This window comes from Vespa velutina, chromosome 1 (assembly GCF_912470025.1).
Source record: "Vespa velutina chromosome 1, iVesVel2.1, whole genome shotgun sequence".
In the NCBI taxonomy this organism is placed as follows: Eukaryota; Metazoa; Arthropoda; class Insecta; order Hymenoptera; family Vespidae; genus Vespa; species Vespa velutina.
Window position 1 is genome coordinate 7959515 of NC_062188.1, and position 17549 is coordinate 7977063.

Genomic DNA, 17549 nt, shown 5'->3' on the forward strand with positions numbered 1-17549 from the left:
GTAGGAGTTACGAGAAATGTTTTAGAGAAACATTTATTATCAATGTCAGTTTAATACTTACGTGCAATGAAGACATGGACCAGACGCGGATGTAATAACTTCGCCTACATGATATGCTTGACCTCGAATTTGACATCCACTTCGTTTTGCAGCACCTTTATAGGCATGCGTTAAAAAGTGTGGAGGTAACGTAGTAGTAGTCGTGGTCGTGGTTGTGGTGATGTTAAGAGATGTAGCCATCGATACAGGACACTCGTATCTAGGACAACAGAAACCGCTAATAGGTTCCTCGTGGCATCCTGGTATCGGTGGTGGACAACTTTGCTGAAGACAGATGATGTCGCTTCTAAAGCAAAAGCAGAAATCACATGGGTCGTCTCTTGGTATTTGTTGGGCAGACATGTAAACCTTTCCACCGTATCTACAAGTGCCAGGCCCATAAATCGCCTGATCGTCTTCGTCGTAATCTTCGTCGGGATTTAGGTAACTACCACCATGCATGGGGAAGTGAGGATTATCTTCTCCGGATACTGTTTGTTCGGGATATTCCACGCCTGTTTGGGGTGTTACACTACTCGTCACATGATGTTCTTCCAAAATCGGCTCAGAAGTTTCGATGGTATGATTGACTGGCTGTAAGTGTTCCTCATCTAATCCGACAGTTAGTTGACCTTCGGATTTATCTGTCTGTGGAATTTGCGAAGAAGATTCAGGTTGAGTAATGCCAATGTGTGATTGTACTTCTTCTTGACCTTCTTCGTGATCACTTTCCGAAATTTTTTCAGAAGTTTCTGTGATCGATAATTCAGTCGGTATAGGTCGTAACTTCGTAATGAATCCTTCGGTAGACGATTCCGTTGTCTCTTGTTCTTTTTCTGGTTTTACTGACAAAATTTCTAATTCTTGTTCTTCTGTTACAACTGGTCCTGATGTCATTTTCTCTTCAGGTTCTTCTGTTATCGAACTAAGACTCGTTGGTATAGGTTTTTCTTTTGGAAGAGTAGACTCCGTGATTTCTTCCTTGCCCTTTTCTGCTTCATCTGATTTAGTTATTGATTCTTCACTTATGGGCTCTGTGGTAGACTGTTCTTTAATTGTCACTTCGCTAGATGCTTCTGTTTCTGCCAGTGGAAATTCTACTTCACCTTTGGAAGGAGCTTCTTTGGTAGGTGCTGGTGCTTCTGTAGATTGAACTTCTTCTTCACGAATAGTTGAAACTGTTGTTGCTTTTTCTTCGGATACTAAATGATCTGTTATTGTTGTTCCTTCTGTTGGTTCTTGTTCTTTTATTAAAATACTTTCTGTACTTTCTGGTGTTTCCGATTTTTCTTCTTCGATTGGAGTTACAGAATGTTCTTCAGTTTCACCTCCTTTTTGCTCTTCAATGAGCTCTGTCTGAACCGTTTCGGTAGAACTAATTATTACAGGTATTTTAGAAACACTTTCTTCTACAGTGGTTTGCGTTTCTTCCAATGGAGTTTGTTCCGATGTCTTTTCTATTTCACCTTCATATGTAGACGGTTTCAAGGTTTCTCCTTTACTGATTGGTGTTTCTGTTTTCTGTTCGGTTTCAGTGTGATCTTCTATTGGTATTAATGGCTCGATTGGTTTTTCTTCTGGTGTTAATGATTCAATCGGGTTTTCTTGTGACGTTGATTCAAGCAGTTGTCCTTCTGATGTAGATGATTCGATTAGTTTTTCTTTGGACGTAGTAGGTTCACTGGACGTAGAAGATTCACTAGGCGTAAAAGATTCACTGGGCGTAGAAGATTCACTGGCCGTAGAAGATTCACTGGTGATATAAACATCACTTTGCTTTTCTTCCGGTGTAGAGGATTCAATTGGTTCTTCTTCCAATGTAGAAGATTCAACTGGTTTTTCTTCTAATATTGGAGACTCAGTTGGTTTTTCTTCTAATGTTGGAGATTCAGTTGGTTTTTCTTCTAGTATTGAAGACTCAGTTGGTTTTCCTTCTAATGTTGGAGATTCAGTTGGTTTTTCTTCTAATGTTGGAGATTCAGTTAGTTTTTCTTCTAATGTTGGAGATTCAGTTGGTTTTTCTTCTAATGTTAGAGATTCAGTTGGTTTTTCTTCTAATGTTGGAGATTCAGTTGGTTTTTCTTCTGGTATAGAGGATTCAACTGGCTTTTCTTTGAAAGTTACTAAAGTTTCAGTCACTTCACTAACTTCTGAAGTTTCAATTGGCTGTCCTTCACCTACTTGTTCTTCCTTTTTCAGTTTTTGTTCTTCAATTTGCTTAGTCTGTTCCGTGACTTCAGCTGCTACTGATTCCGATTTTTCTGTAGAAGTACCTTCAATGTTGAAAGAAATTTCTTCACCTAGATGCTGCTGCGTTTTTTCGTTTACGGCTAAGGTAGGTTGTATTTCGGTAATACTTATAGAGGTTGTTGCCTCTTCTTTGAAAGGTTTCTGAGTAATTTCTTCAGGTTGATGCTCCTCTTCAGCATGAATTATTGGTACGTTTGATGAAATAGTCTGTTCTTCTATAATGGTGTTTGGGCCTACTGTTTCTCCTTCGATATTTTCAAGAGTTTTTTCTTTTGTTTGTTCTTCTTCCATTGGAATACTTTCAGAAGTTTTCTCGTTAGACAATGTTGAGGTTGCAATTGTTTCCTCATATATCGGAGAAATTGATAGAGTTGTGTATTCTTGGATCGGTTCTTTAGTTGATGTTTCCTCAAATTTCATAGTCTGTTCTTCTATTGTCGTTGTTACATGCTTTTCTATGGTAGGTGTAGTAGAATCTGCCGAAGGTATACTATGTTCTGTAACTTCAACTTCAATAGGTTCAGAGATTTCCTTTTCCGTTGTTGTAACTTCTAACGGTTTCTCTTCTTTCTGTTTCTCTGCTGATTCAGATTTTTTAGGTATTTCTTCACTTTCATGTTCTTCGACTGAAACTAACGTTGATGTTTGAGTTTCTACTGAAATTGTTGGTTCTGTATGTTTCTCTACAGAGGATAAAGGAGTTTCAGTTTCTACAATAACGGTAGGTTCTGTAGATTCTGTCTTTGTCGAGATGCTACTTTCTGTGTCTTTTGATGTTACTGGTATCGGTGTCTCTTCTATGTGTACAATTGATTGTTTTTCGGTTACCATAGGAATGTCTGTTTGATCTGTAGGTTGTTGTGTCGATATTTCCGTAGACTTTTCAACAGATTTTGTAGTTTGTTCAATCGTTTTGTCTTTTTCTTCGTCTAAAATTTCACTCTCTTGAATTTTTGTAGATTGATTGCTTTCAATAGTAGGTGTAGTTATTTCTTCGTAACTAGATACAGATTCACTTTTAATGGTAGTAGTTGCTTTAGATATATCGGTTTGGTCCTCTGTAATGAGTAAGTCAATTTTAGTAGAAATTTCTGTATTAGATTCTGATACATTTATATTTGTAGTTTCACTTTCAGGTTCCACAGTCTGGTGTTCAACTGGCGTAGGTTTCGCTTCTTCAGGTGCTTGAGAACTTACTTCACTTGTTGTTACTAATTTAGTAATATCTGTAAACTCTTGTTCGGTGTAATGTTCAGTTGGCCGTTCAGATGTTACTTCAATTAGATTGTCAGGCTGTTCTTTCTCTTTGGTCGTTTCTATTTCTATTTTTGTTTGTCCTTCAGTTTCTGCACTTTGTGTTATTTCTTCTTCAGTAGAAGTAATGCCATGTTCAGTAGATACAATTACTTCCTGAATACCTCCAAATGTTTCAGATTCTTTAGATTGTTCTTCTGTTACTTCATTAGATATTTCAGAGACAGTAGATATGGAAGCTTCGCTTATCGTTTCTGCTGTCGTAGATATAGAAGCTTCGCTCATCGTTTCTGCTGTCGTAGATATAGAAGCTTCACTCATCGTTTGTTCAGTCGCTTCGTTTGATACTCCCTCCTCGGTACCTTCTTCAGGCATCTTTTCAGATTCTTCCATTAAAACAGTAGTTTCCGTTTCTACAGCTACAGGAAATGATGTTACTTTTTCAGTAATTTGTTCTACGATTGATTCCTCGGTAGAAGGTAAAAATTTGACTATTTCTTTCTCTTGCTCGGTAACTTCTACAGTTTTTTGTGTAGTAATCGATAATGTAGATTCTGTTGTAGATTGTTCACTCAAAGGTATGTTAAAAGTCTCTTTTGATGAAACTTCTTGTAAATTTTTATGTTCTTGAGTAATTGTGGACTCTTCACTAACAGATTCTATTGGATTAATGGTTATTCGTTCTTCTACTGCTTCTTCTTCTTTACCTATTTCACTTCCATGTTCTGATACAGTTTCTAAAGTGTGTGGATAAGATGATACATGCTCTTGATCTTCTCCTTCACCAGTATGATCGCTAAATGCTGATGGAATTTCTGTAACTTTGGGAATAGACGTTATATGTTCTGGCTTTTCACTTTCTTCATATTTCGGAGTGTGGTGTTCAATCATATGATTATCTGCTTCTAATTCAATTGTAGGAGTGGAGTCACATGTGTATATTGGGCAACATGAAGATCCACTTGTATGTACTGGCATACAATTAGATAAATGAGTTGGAGGTGGTGGACAAAGCATAAGCTCACATTGGATGATACTGCTAATGCATTGACAACTCAATTGACAAGGATTCGCTGGAGGTATAGCCGAGTTATTATTATAAGATTGTCCATCAACAAGACAATTACCTTCACCTGGTATATCTGAAGATGTAGGTTTGGATTCTGCTGATTCAGTTATTTCATTTGTTGGTATTATTTCTGTAATATCTGCAAGCTGTTGTTCAGTTGAGTATTCAATCGGTCTTTCGGATGGTATTCCAGTTATTATCAATGATGGAGATGTTAGTTTTACTCCCGATATTTCTTCTTTAAAAGGTGCAATCGTTGATTGTTCCTCGTGTGTCTCGATAGATTTCGTGGTTGTTTTCTCTTCGTCAATTTCTAGTGTTGTTTTGTGAAGTTTTTCTTCCGCCTCAGGTATTTCCGTCGTTTCTTTTATAATTGGTACTTCCGATGAAGTTTCTTCCGTCGATATTCCAACAGAACTCGTTAATTCGTGATCCTTCTCTTCGTCTGATTTTTCTTCAGAAATACCTTCAGTGTGCTCCTCAATTTCTTGTTCTTTTGTTATCATAGATGATTCAACAGGAATTGCTGCCTCAGTTGATTCTTTAGATGATTCTTCTGGTTGCGATGTACTTCCATTGATCTCATCAGTTATTTTAGTAGTACTTACGACTCCTTCTTGTTTTTCAGGGATTAATTTTTCAGAGATTGATTCGATGGAGGTAGATTCTTCTTGCTGTATTGGAATTTCAGTAGATGGTTCTTTTGTCACTGAAGTTTCAGTTTCTGGTTGCTTTTTTTCTTCAATATGAGATTCTATTGGGACTTTCGATTCAATTACAGGAGGTATCGTTCCGCTAAAAAGTTCAGTAGTCGATTCGCTCACTGTAGGTTGTCCAGAAAATGTTTCACTTACTGCAGCTTGTTCGGTAGATTGTTCTCTAATATTATCCTCGAAAACATCGTTTTCACCTTCCGAGATCATAGTAGATGTTTCGGGTTGTTCAGGAATAGAAATTTTAGTTGTTTTTTCTTCAGTAATTATTTCTGTCAGCTTTTTTTCTAAACTGTCTATGGGTTCTTTTCCCTCTCCGACAGTGGATTCAGTAGATTTTTCTTCTTCAAAGGATGGTTTCTGAATTTTCTGTTCTTCATCTTCGCTTATCTTTTCGGTAGACTGCTCACTAATAATCTCTGTACCTTTAACTTCTACAGTTGAGATTTCTGTTGTATATTTGCCAGTAACAGAAGATTCAGTCTCTTTTTCTTCCTCCAATTCTTCTTTAACAGTAGACTTCTCGGTCATTTGTGTTTCGGTTGTTGGTGTTTTTTCTGTAAGTTCTTCTTTTGTGGGTATAATTTCAGATTTCTTTTCTTCTTCAGATTCTTCAATCGATTTTTCTTTAGAAATCAGTGTTGGTGTATGCTCTTTTTCTATTAATGAGGGCATTTCTGTTGATTTTTCTTCTACGACAGGTTCTTCTTCGATTACAGAAGGTACCGATGTATATGCTTCCGCTATTTCAATGCTTTCTGTTGATTTATTGTTTGGAATAACCGATTGCTCTGACACTTCCTCCGGAATGATATTTTCGGTAATTTCAGATGTTTCAAGAATATGTTCTTTCGTCGAGATTTCTTCCGTTTGTTTTGTTGTACTTTCCTCACTCACAATTTCTGAAACAATAGTTGCTTCTTCACTTACAGCTGTTGATTCAGTCACTTTCACGATCTCTGGTTCTTCTGGAGCTTTTGTTTCTGATACATCAACTTCGTTTACAGTATGCGTTACGCTTGGTTTACTAACTTCTGACGTTTCCATAAATTCTTTCTGTTCAGTTTCACTTGGTGGACTTATTTTTGGTGTTTCTATAGATTCTTTCTGTTCAGTTTCTTTAATAGTAACTTCTTCTTCTGTACTAGTTTCTGTTGGTTGTATCTCGGATTGTGGAATTTCTGGTTGTTTTTCAGTAGGTGAAATTTCACTAATTGTATCTACACCTTCTTCAACTGATTTTTCACTGGCAGGTATACTTGTTGATTCTTGTTCAGAAATAGAACTTTCAGTCGAGATTTCTTCAGAAGATGGTTTTTGTAATTTCTCTTCGGCTTCACCTTCTTTCTCGTTAAATTGTTCTTTTCCTGGCATTATTTCTTCATTGCCATTAGACATTTCAGAACTCACTTCTTCCGACGAAGTTTCTCCAAATTCTCCTAAAGTAAGACCTTTTGTTGGTAATTCTTCAACAGTAGTTATTTTTTCTGTCAAATGAATTTCAGGACCTATTGTTCCTGTGACATAATCTTCAGGTATAATTGATTTTTCAGTATGTTCAAGTTCTTCTTGTACAGTTTGTGCTTCTGTAGAAACGTGAAGTTCAGGAGTATGACTAGCTTTTGTGTCCAAAGCAGTAGGCGTAATTTCGGTAGTAGATGTTTCTTTTTGATCTGGTATCGTTTCTTCAATAGGTTTCTCCACTTTTGTTTCAGTTTCTATTTCATTTTCTTCATGTTTAGTAATTGTACTAGAAGCTGTCTCAGACGTAAGAGCTTTCTCTGGAGTTTCAGTTACAAGACTTTCAGGAGCGTGCATTTCTGGTTTTTTAATATCAACATTACTTTCGATTATATGTATTTCCGGAATTGATTCTTTATCTTCTGTTTTGTATCCTGGTATATTTTCAAAAATTTGTTCATCTACTTCTGTTTCATGCGGTTCTTTGACGAATGGGTGTTGATTTATATCTACTTCAGGCGAGCCAAAGTCATCTCTTTTAGGAGCAAGAGGTGGGAGCTTTTCTTTTAACTCTAATTCAGGCTCTGGACTTTTAGGTTTCTGCTCTGCAGGTGGATATTGTTGTTCAGTTTCTTGAACTCCTAGTAAACTGGTAGTAATTTCGGTGGGCTCAACTTTTCCCGATTCACTAATCTCAACAGGTTTTTCGGACTCAGTTACTTCTGCTATTGGAGATTTTTCTGGGTTTAACGTAGTAACTTTTTCTGTGATTTCCTGCGGAATTTCACTTTCTTTTGTCTCAAGACTTGATTGTTCTTCGTTTTCAACTAATTTTGTTGTACTTTCATATTGACTAATTGTTTCTGTAGTTTTTTCTGATACTCCTTCAGTAGATACTATTACTTCAGTTGACTTCCCAGATTCTCCATCTGGTTCCTGAGGATTTGTTGTTTCTTCCGATGGTACTAATTCATATGTACTTTCAGTATGATCTTGTTCGCTAATCAAAGGTTCAGTTAATTCCTCTGTTTTCATTGCACCTTCAATTGTTATTGCTTGTGTTTGATGTTCTTCTAAAGTGACATTTTCTTCGGTACTTTCGGGCTGTTCAATTTTTTGATCTTTTTTTGCAGTTTCCGTTTCAGTTTCTAGTCCTTCTAAAGACGGAGAAACTGTTGGGACATTTTCGGTTATCGAAATTTCAATTGCTTCTTGTACACCTTCGGATGGTTTAGTGGACGAATCTTCAGATTTTTCTAGTGTGATTGGGATTTCAGTTTCTTCTTCAGAAACATGTGTTTTAGTTTCTTCTATGGTAATAGGCTTTTCGGTATTTTCTGCAACGAGAGGTATTTCTGATTTTTCCGTATAGATAGGTGTTATCTTTTCTGTTGGAACGGGTGTCTCAGTTTGCTCGATTGAAATAGGTTTCTCAGTTTCCTTTATCAAGATAGGGGCTTCTGTATTTTGGTTTTGGATCGTTTGAGTTTCCTCAGTTGACTTAATTTCCGTATTAGGTATATTTACAGGAGTCAGTTCTATATCGTGTTCTTCGGGAAGATTTACTTCTCCTGAACCATACATTGTTTCAGATTCAGTTACCTCTTTTTCTTCTGTTGTCTCTGTAGACTTTTCAGTAGATTCCACAGCTTTAATAGATTCTTCAGTTTGTTCTGTTTTAACTTCGTGGTCGTGCGGGATCGCGTTGTCAGCACCAGGGAATGCTTCGCTTGTAATCTCAAATTCTTGTTCTTCTGGTTCTTCGACTTTTTCCGGAATGGTTACTATTGGTTGTACTTGATTAATTTCAGAGGTTTGCTCTATTCCTTCTGGTATAGTTATACTTTCACTTTGACCATTGTCCTCTGTAAAAAAATTGATAGATAAAATGGCATTGTATTAATACAATCATATCATATTATTAATATTGCTATTTATATTAGATTTTTTTGAAGTCATTCGTGAATGTGTTTGATATAATAAATATTGTTGTTACCGCAGTGATACGTGGTCGGACAACATTCTCCTTCAGGCGGTGGTAGAGCAGTGCAGTTTTCTCCATGCGTCTTCATAGGTGTACCACAGTCTTGAACGGCGCAAGCGATATCGCCACGGAAGCAGTAGCAGTGTTGGCAAGGTTGTGTTGAATAAATCAATTCACCGTCCTCGTAAAATTTACCTTCATAATAACATTGTGGCGTTGCACCGGGAGCAATCGTAGTAGTCATGATGAGGCCAGATATAGGTCCAACCGTAGTTTCAAGTTCTTCGTCATATTCTGTTAATGTTAATAGCGTTAAATTATCGTCTATTATTTGTCCTCTATATTGTTGTTATAGAAATGGAAAATTAACTCGAGATTAAACAGATATAAATTATATTCGTCGGACGGTTAATAGATATGTATTTAAATATGACCAAATTATTTCGATAACATTTATCCTAGATAAAAACGCGTAAAGAGAAGGTATATAAACAAAATGACGTACAAACGACTGACACGGGCACTGGCTTGTATATCATGCTTGTCTAAAATGTCACGTTAGGTAGAACATGTGTTTACAAATAACGAAAGTCAATAGAAGCAATACAAGGAAGACTACTCACATGAACGTACGATATGCAAATTAAACTTACCACAGTTGTACTTGACCGGACAACATACACCCGGTTGGTAGGCAGGTTTGCATCCTGCCACACGTAGCGTGCACTCCTGTATCACGCAAGTGGTTCTGTTCTTGATACAGTAGCAAAGCTCGCAAGGATTCTGAGGATCGAGTGGTAATTGGGCACCGTCGGGATAAAACCGATCATCTATTTTACATCCATAATTATCACGGAAGCCAATTTCCGTCGAGTCAGATGTTGCTGGAGCATTGGTAGTCGATGTAAGCAATTGAACTGGTACTTCCGGACAAGTGATCACGGGACAACATTGATCGGGTCTTTTCTCGACCGTACAGTCTTGTCCAATAGCCTTCGAGAAGGGACAAACTCTCAAGTAGCACATCAACATTCGATTATGACACGTACAGTTCAGACATGGCTCGTTCGTTATAATTCTGTCACTTTCCTGGTAATGTTGAAAGTTGTAGTAACAGCCTGTTGCACCTGCGAATTTCATTGACCCTTACAGTTATCGTACCTCGACTATGCGCTATCAAGCTTTCTGAGAAAACAATAGGTAAGCGTTGATTAGCATTTGAATTGTTAGGCTCACGAGTCGCATCGAACGTTGTTGTTATTCTTTCGAGCGAGCATCGACCTAAGAACCTACTCGACTTGATCAGAATTATCGAACGAATCGGTGCGTGTGGCCGATATGCACGGTGCGCTATAATTAATACTCCCGTGTTTACGACTTAGTGCGCGTTGGGTGATTAGAAAGAATAAAAGTCAAGCGAATGTGTGTATCTACGTACCTCCATCGTACTCTGCGACTTGTGTGGTATCTTGGTCGTATACTGGTGCTGTAACAAAACCAATGTGGATGTTATTGTCACTATCGTGTACGTACATATAACGATTTGATTTTATTAACATTGTTACCTCGGTTTGTACCGAAGATGCTTGATTGTGTGAATAGCATAAAGTAAAAATTAATAGTTTGATAGATTCGAAGAAAATTTGTATATAGATTGCTTTATATTAAAGCATGAAATGGTTCGCATTATCAACGTAAAAATTAGCTTAATCGTTTTCTCGGAACGATATCATTTAATTAGATAAGCGGGGATTAAGATGTAAATCGAGATCTTATTCGCTTCCGAGTGGAGAGATTTTCATTGAAAATAATGTGATTAAAGTGAGGTACAAATTATTTCGGAAACTCGAGTTTTCGTGTCGTCGTTTCAGTCGTTCTTTCGAATCCTATAGGGAGACGAATGCAGCTTCGGTGCTCGCAGTTTATCATAATAATTACCAGGCGGCGGGAGGCGTTTGTCTGGAGGGTGAACAAGGCTTTAACAACGGAGTGAGTCAAAGCGTCATATGGCGCGAGCGTACGTGGGCGAATTCTCGTTAACACCCTCGCCCTGGTCGTACGAATTGTATGCCGAGTGTACGCGGAATACAAAATTCTCTTTCTTCTCCTTCCTCTTTATCCTTTTATCCTTTTCGTACTCTCTACCTACGTTCTGTACTTTTTTCCTCGCGCGTCGCTTTTATAATTTTCTTGGTATTAAAGTTCCGCGAGCGGAACTCGTCTTCGATTGTCCCTGGAACACGACAAAGCACCCTCCTTAACGTCAATTGGCGAGCTAGTCTTCTGATTCTTATAAGAGTAGTTACCTATCTATGGACCCACCATTTTTTTAGTTTACGATACTCGTGAAATTTGTTCTCCTATCGAAGCTCCTATCTAAGGCAAAAAGTCTATCTTCATTTTTAATAATAAATTCTACGATCGACGACATAGGCGTAATATCATTATTTTTGTATGAGGTACATTTGTCAAAACATTGTTACGAAATTGAAGGAAAAAGACTTTTTTACACGATGTCACAGATATTTTTCATTCTAAAAAAGTAGACGTTACTCTTTTGAAATGCATGAAGCGTTTCTGCGGAGGCTACGTGCACCGCGAGTCGAAGGATTAGTATCTCTTGTATCGCTCTTTCATTGAACAATACGTTCCTGGTAAAGGAATGTGAAAACAGTTTTAAGCTATTTCTGATTGAAACATTTTGATTCTTCTGTAGTTTATTTATCAAGTCTCTGATTTTTAATTGACAGGTATTGTCTTAACGTGGGATTTTTAACGTACGTGAAGATAGTCAAATAGATTTTCATAGAGAAAGATGGAAAATTTTCGCTCAAAATAAATTTCAGAAAATATCACGACTCGGGAATATTAAAATTAACATTCCATTTTGATCGCCGTTTTGCTCGTTGCGGAATTCGAAGCTGGGAGTTTCTAGCGAATTGAATTGTACTGAGAATCACTAGCGGGTCTGTGAATGGGGCCCCTATTGCGAGTCCCACGAAGTGCCTCCGCGTGCCTCCACGCATACGCGACAGACGTACGGTCCCCGGCACGTATGAGTTCGTCGTATGTTGTATATATGTATCTACTTACTCGTATGTTACTTCACCTAAATTACTATTATACGAATAAGCATCGTCCGAGCCGATAAAACATCGTGTAGCATTTAAGTTTGATATGACCCAGTATCATATTCCTTGGGTTCCGTTGTCGCACGAAAAAAGCATCCGATACTTATAAATGTAAATTAGCGATCTTTTTGCGCGAAAAATAATGCGTCATAAGTTACCTCATAAATCCATTAAACTCTTATTATTATACATTCCTCGTATATTTTGTATGGTAATAAATTTTCATTTTCTCTCTCTCTCTCTCTCTCTTTCTTTTTTTTCTTTCCAACAAATTGTGGACTATGACGGACGATAAAAAGTCGAATAATGTTGAATGAGACTTAAGTAGCAAATATAAATACAAGAGTGAGGCTGCATTATCTTATGAGCATTTTCGTTGTGGAGAAGACGCGAAAAATTGTAGTTTCATTTTGTCGTTAATGTTTTCGAAGAATATCAACGAGGTACTTAGCTAAATTTTTTATTTATCGAATTAATAGAGCGAAAGGAGACAGTATGATTATTTGAAAAAGAATGACGGAAAAAAGTGATCCCGTTTCTTTTCAGAAATTTGTTCGATAAAAAGTCGTTTATCAGGTATTAATATATAAATTATATATAATATAATATTAATGTATAATCCAAACGGATTATATAATGGTTTGTTTAACATCGAAACTTGATTCTACGAGATCTGAATAAGATCACCAATTTTTACTTTAATAAAGCGAATCGAAAGGATTTACGAGGTAGTATTTAAGAGGATAACAAATTTTCATCGTGAAAAGGAAATTTCACGGGTGATTAATGGGCTCTCTGCTTACTTACTTCGATGCTAATCGAGCACGGAAGATTCTATACATCACGGGGTATTGCAAGAAGATATTATGTAAGTTAATGTATCGCCACGTTCTCTTTCCCTCTCCAATTCTTCAAATTCTTTCCTTCTCCATTTCCGTTATTATTTATCCTTGTCGCACATCTTGCGTATCTCTCACTTCTTTCTTTTTCTCTCTTTTTGACTTTATCTCTCTCCCTTTTACGTTGAAAGACACGTACGGGTGCACAATACTGTTATTATATATTACGAGTGTGGGTACAAGATACGGATTGAAAGAAAGAGAGAAAGAAAAAGAGAAAGAAAGAGGGAGAGAAACGAAGGAACTCATTGCGCGCATTATGAAATCATTCTCGGCGGCCTTGCCTCGCGAAGGTTCATTACCATCAACCACACACGCTTGGATAAACACCTGGCTGTAATTCTTGGCGTATCGTGTATACGAAATTCTGCACTCAACATCGTTTTCAAGGTTGCGGTTTCTCTCAGTATACTTCGGATCGAGGAGAAAAGATACAAGATCAATACTTTATGTTAATAACGAATCGATCGACGTATGATTAGCCAAATTTAAAAGATTATCTTTGGTTATTCTCAGAGAAATACTAACTTATATCGAAAATATACGATCAAGTAAGGTCGATTAACCGGTTCTGAGTATAATACTAAATTGTTTCCGACTCAGAATAATCATAGATTACCTTAGCGAGACTAACGGATCGAGTTCATTGGCATTTTTTATTCTATAAATGAAAACGGAATAGCGCTAATAGTATGTAAATATATTTATATTCTCTTCGATGGAAAGCACGTAATATATCTATATCGTAAGAATGTGGCTTTATTCAATATCTTCGGTCAAGTTCACACGCTTATATTTGCAGTTAAATCGACTGAAAGAACAGAGCGCGTTTCGATGAAATCCTGTTTGAATTATTTTTTGATAACACTATTGATACGATTATTTAATCAGCATTACGTTGATGTTGTATCCACGCATTTTATTATACTTTGTTTCGTTGGATGACCGCGGCTGACCTCACCATCTTAGTATGATAAATAGCGAAAAGGACAGGAGAAAAGAATAGGAGAAGATGAATACATAGAAAACGAAGGAACTTGCTTTGGAATCGACTTACAATAGGTTCTTTCTATGCTTTCTCGTTTTTTCGAAAATTCTTATGATCCACGAGAGGAAGTTTCCTCTATATTTATTAAATATTACTCAAAAAGTAATGAGACCGATGTAATAATTTTATTTTACATTTGTATATATTTTATTTTGATCCTTTTACAATTAAAAAACATACTCGAAATAATAATGATAAAGATCATTTTTGTGTAAATAATCTATTTTTTTTACGATCTTCTTTTATAATAATTAATTCTAAAATTCGTATTTGCAAGTTATATATATATATATATATATATATATATATATATATATATATATATATATATATATATATGTATATAATAGGTATGTATTTTAGAGGTACTTACGGTGTTGTTACGTTATCTTTTAACAAAACCAAGTTTATTATTTTTCTTAAAATATTATGTAATTCAAGGATCGAAATGACATTGGAGTCGAGCAAGATCTCGGATTTTAACGTATATGTTTTGATAATGACAAGCTCCAGCTCCATTGGAATATGGGATACATAAATATATGGGATGGCTTGAGCATCAGGTGCGTCGGGACATGGACTGTATGTGGGCAACGTGGTGAGGTACGCGCGGTCAGTGACATTTCCACCAGAGGCTTGAAAGGCAGCTCTTCGAAGGCTACAGGTTTAACCAGAATTCTCGTTGCATCGCACGGATGCAGACGCGAGTGTAGAAACCGCTATATAGCTGTCTACTGTATATCTTCCTATTTGTCTTTTTTTTTTTTTATTATCTTCGGACACGAAGCCTCTGTCGCGAGAATATTCCTAAATAGATTTTTCTTTCTTATCACGTGGAGTTAGGGATTGTGCGAGCATTTTTCGTTTCGTTTCGCTCGAGAAAATCCAACTTATGCGTACCAACGTAAATCATAGATAGGTAAGTAGGTACATAGGAGAGAAGTCTTGATGCGTATTCGAGCAGAAAGCGCGACGGATAGCCAACAGACAAGATCACCTAGTAATCTCACTTTGAAAGATAAAAAGAATCGGTTTCGCTGAAAAGATCTCTTCTCACTTCCTTTCGTTTACTCGCTTCTTCATTTTTGCACAGCCGATTGAGGAGGAGAAGCGAGAAGCAAGAACAACGCATTCTCGATCAGTACTCATTGTCGATTCAATGTTTTTGCAAGTCACAGTGTTCTCTTCCTTCGTATAATTCTGTGTTCTTCCTAGAATTATTACGAAATAGGATAGCTAACTCTTTTTTTGCTCTTTTCACGATAACGTAGGGAAGTGTTTCTAATTTAAGCTTTAAGTGTTCGTGAAAAGGCACAAGTTTCGATATTGGATATCTCAAGAGAAAATCATTATTGTTCAGGCATGTTGATAGATCGATAAATGTTCGAGTCGCCAAGACGAAGTAAATGGAAAAAGAAATGCATAGAAATTCAACTATGATAAAGAGAGTAATCATATCTTGGAGAAGAACTGAGAACCATTAGATAGTTCGTTGGGTATATGAGAAAGCATCTTGACCAGCGACTTGGTCAAAGTCAGAGGTGAGCGCTATGAGGTAAGCTGTCTATGGTCGAAGAGAAGCAAGCGCTGAGAGGTTCGACGGCCTGTTAGCTTCGGATCTTGGCCTTGTATAAGCTGCGCGCGTGTATACGTATCTGCGCATGCATGAATGCGTACACCAACGTTGACTCGTGCCAAACGTGTAGAAATTGCTTGTATTAATTGATGTTCATTTAGACATTGGAAAAGTTTCCACGTTTCATGTGATTTTTAAATAAGTCTATAATCGTAAAAATTATTTGAATCTCAAGGGGAAAGAGAAAATTTACTGCTCGCTTGTTTCGATTAAGAAATGCCGAAGTAAATGGTGATAGACTGAAAGAGAGATAGAGATAGAGAGAGAGAGAGAGAGAGAGAAAGAGAAAATTTAAGAGAAAGTAATTGATAGAGAGAGAGAGAGAGAGAGAGAGAGAGAGAGAGAGAGAGAGAGAGAGAGAGAGAGAGAGAGAGAGAGAGAGAGAGAGAGAGAGAGAGAGAAAGAGAAAGTAATTGATAGAGAAAAGCAGAGAATGATTGAAAGAGGAGGTATTTTTACTTATTTAAAATGAGATCGATTTCTTTTTCTAAAACGAAAACTTACCAGAATGCGTGGATTGTGGGACCAAAAAGATCACCAAGCAAAGAATTATTCCAGGTTTATAGGAGCTGGTGCTCAACGCCGACATGTCGACACTTATCTTCCGTCCTCTGTAACAAACGAGGAAAAACGTTTATTAGATTTTGTGTGTTATCCAAATAAAAAAATAAATTTTCTTTAGTCTTGTAAATTCGATGAAAAAGTATATTGTAATTTTGTAGAATTCGAAAGTAGACTGCGATGATTAAAAAAGTAGATAAAATGTAGAACATTTAGAAGTTAGAGTGATCACACGAAACTTGTATATTTGTTAAAACTATCAAGTTTTAGCTGGCATTCATCGAAGCTTAAGTAATTCTATAAAAGTTCTCTATAAAAGAAGTTCTACAAAATTCTATAAAAGACAATCAATTTCGGACGTTTTAATAGTAATAAAGCAATCTCGGAAATATTCATTTGTAAGACGGCTAAGAGACTCGTTCAGTCACGTTTCGTTCTACTGGAACTGTCAAGCTGGTTTTCTTTGACAGCTGAACGTGCAATAGTAGACGCTTGGGAGCGAGCCAATCGCATACTTTCGCACTTTGACTGAGTAGTTCTCGCGAGCGAGCTATGAGTTGTATGCGAATGAATCTCGGAAATGCTTCGAGGTACGTAGTACGCGTGTCGACGAAGGTGTGAAAATCCGTAACGAGTGCTGTCGACGTTTAAAGCGTCCATAAACGATGCGATGCAATTAAATGCGTTTGCATTCGTTCGTGTAGATATGTTCGTGCGTGCTACTCGACTACTGTGATTTCAGGAGGTGTAACTGCGTGGGAATAACTGCTTCTCTGGGTGTACGCTTTTGATCATTTTAAAATAATTCTTTTGTATTGGCATAGGTATCCGTCAAAAATGAATGTATTTCAATGGTAGTGCTAGAACTTTTATGTCTACTGATCGAAGTTCTTCGAAGTAGAAGAAAAATAACGAAATTCCTGTACTAATACGTAGGTACGTACATAAGGACGCTGAATCATTGTAAAATCGTTTAAGTTCACCGAACGATTAGACGACGATAATCATGAAAAAGAGAACGGTTAGTAAGAAATGGCGAGGGAACTTTCGCGAATTCGACGCGTTCCAACCACGACAACGTACTCAATATAAAGTAATAAAATTACGTGGGTTGTTACTCGTCTGCGCAACGATTTCTTTTCTCAGTTTGTAACTTCTTCCTTTTTCTCAGCCGACACTTCATTGTAACATAAGAAAACGCGACACAAGACATCTAAGTATTCTAAATGATTTCTATGTACTTGTGCAAGCTTATTAACGATGCCATATTGACGCTTTTCTTACTCGCGTGCCGCAATAAAATTACGTTTATCTTTTATTTTTTCTTCAAAAACTGATAAATATGCAAAAGTATATTAACATAATAAAAATTATTCTTCCAGATAATTCTAAATCGTTGCGTTTCCTATAACGCGCGCGCCTTACCGTTTTTTTTATACAACTCAAACAGCTCTGTGTGATAAATTCCGTAGACCGTGCTGAAAGCTAATCGCGGCCTTATGTC

The 17549-nt window shown here is 36.9% G+C and overlaps 1 protein-coding gene and 1 long non-coding RNA gene across 2 annotated transcripts in view; one reads left to right on the plus strand and one right to left on the minus strand.

Moving 5' to 3' along the window:
* Window positions 1–17549, plus strand: part of LOC124955155 — a 58699-nt gene that overhangs the window by 27756 nt on the left and 13394 nt on the right. The window lies entirely within an intron of this gene.
* The window catches only part of LOC124955125 (titin-like), a 41916-nt gene that overhangs the window by 3870 nt on the left and 20497 nt on the right, over window positions 1–17549 (minus strand). Inside the window, exons 2-6 of the mRNA XM_047509071.1 lie at window positions 15989–16095; window positions 10209–10256; window positions 9424–9897; window positions 8783–9064; window positions 62–8651 (exon numbers count right to left, since the gene is read on the minus strand). Coding sequence (XP_047365027.1) covers window positions 62–8651; window positions 8783–9064; window positions 9424–9897; window positions 10209–10256; window positions 15989–16095 — 9501 coding nt within the window. The remainder of the gene's footprint in view (window positions 1–61; window positions 8652–8782; window positions 9065–9423; window positions 9898–10208; window positions 10257–15988; window positions 16096–17549) is intronic.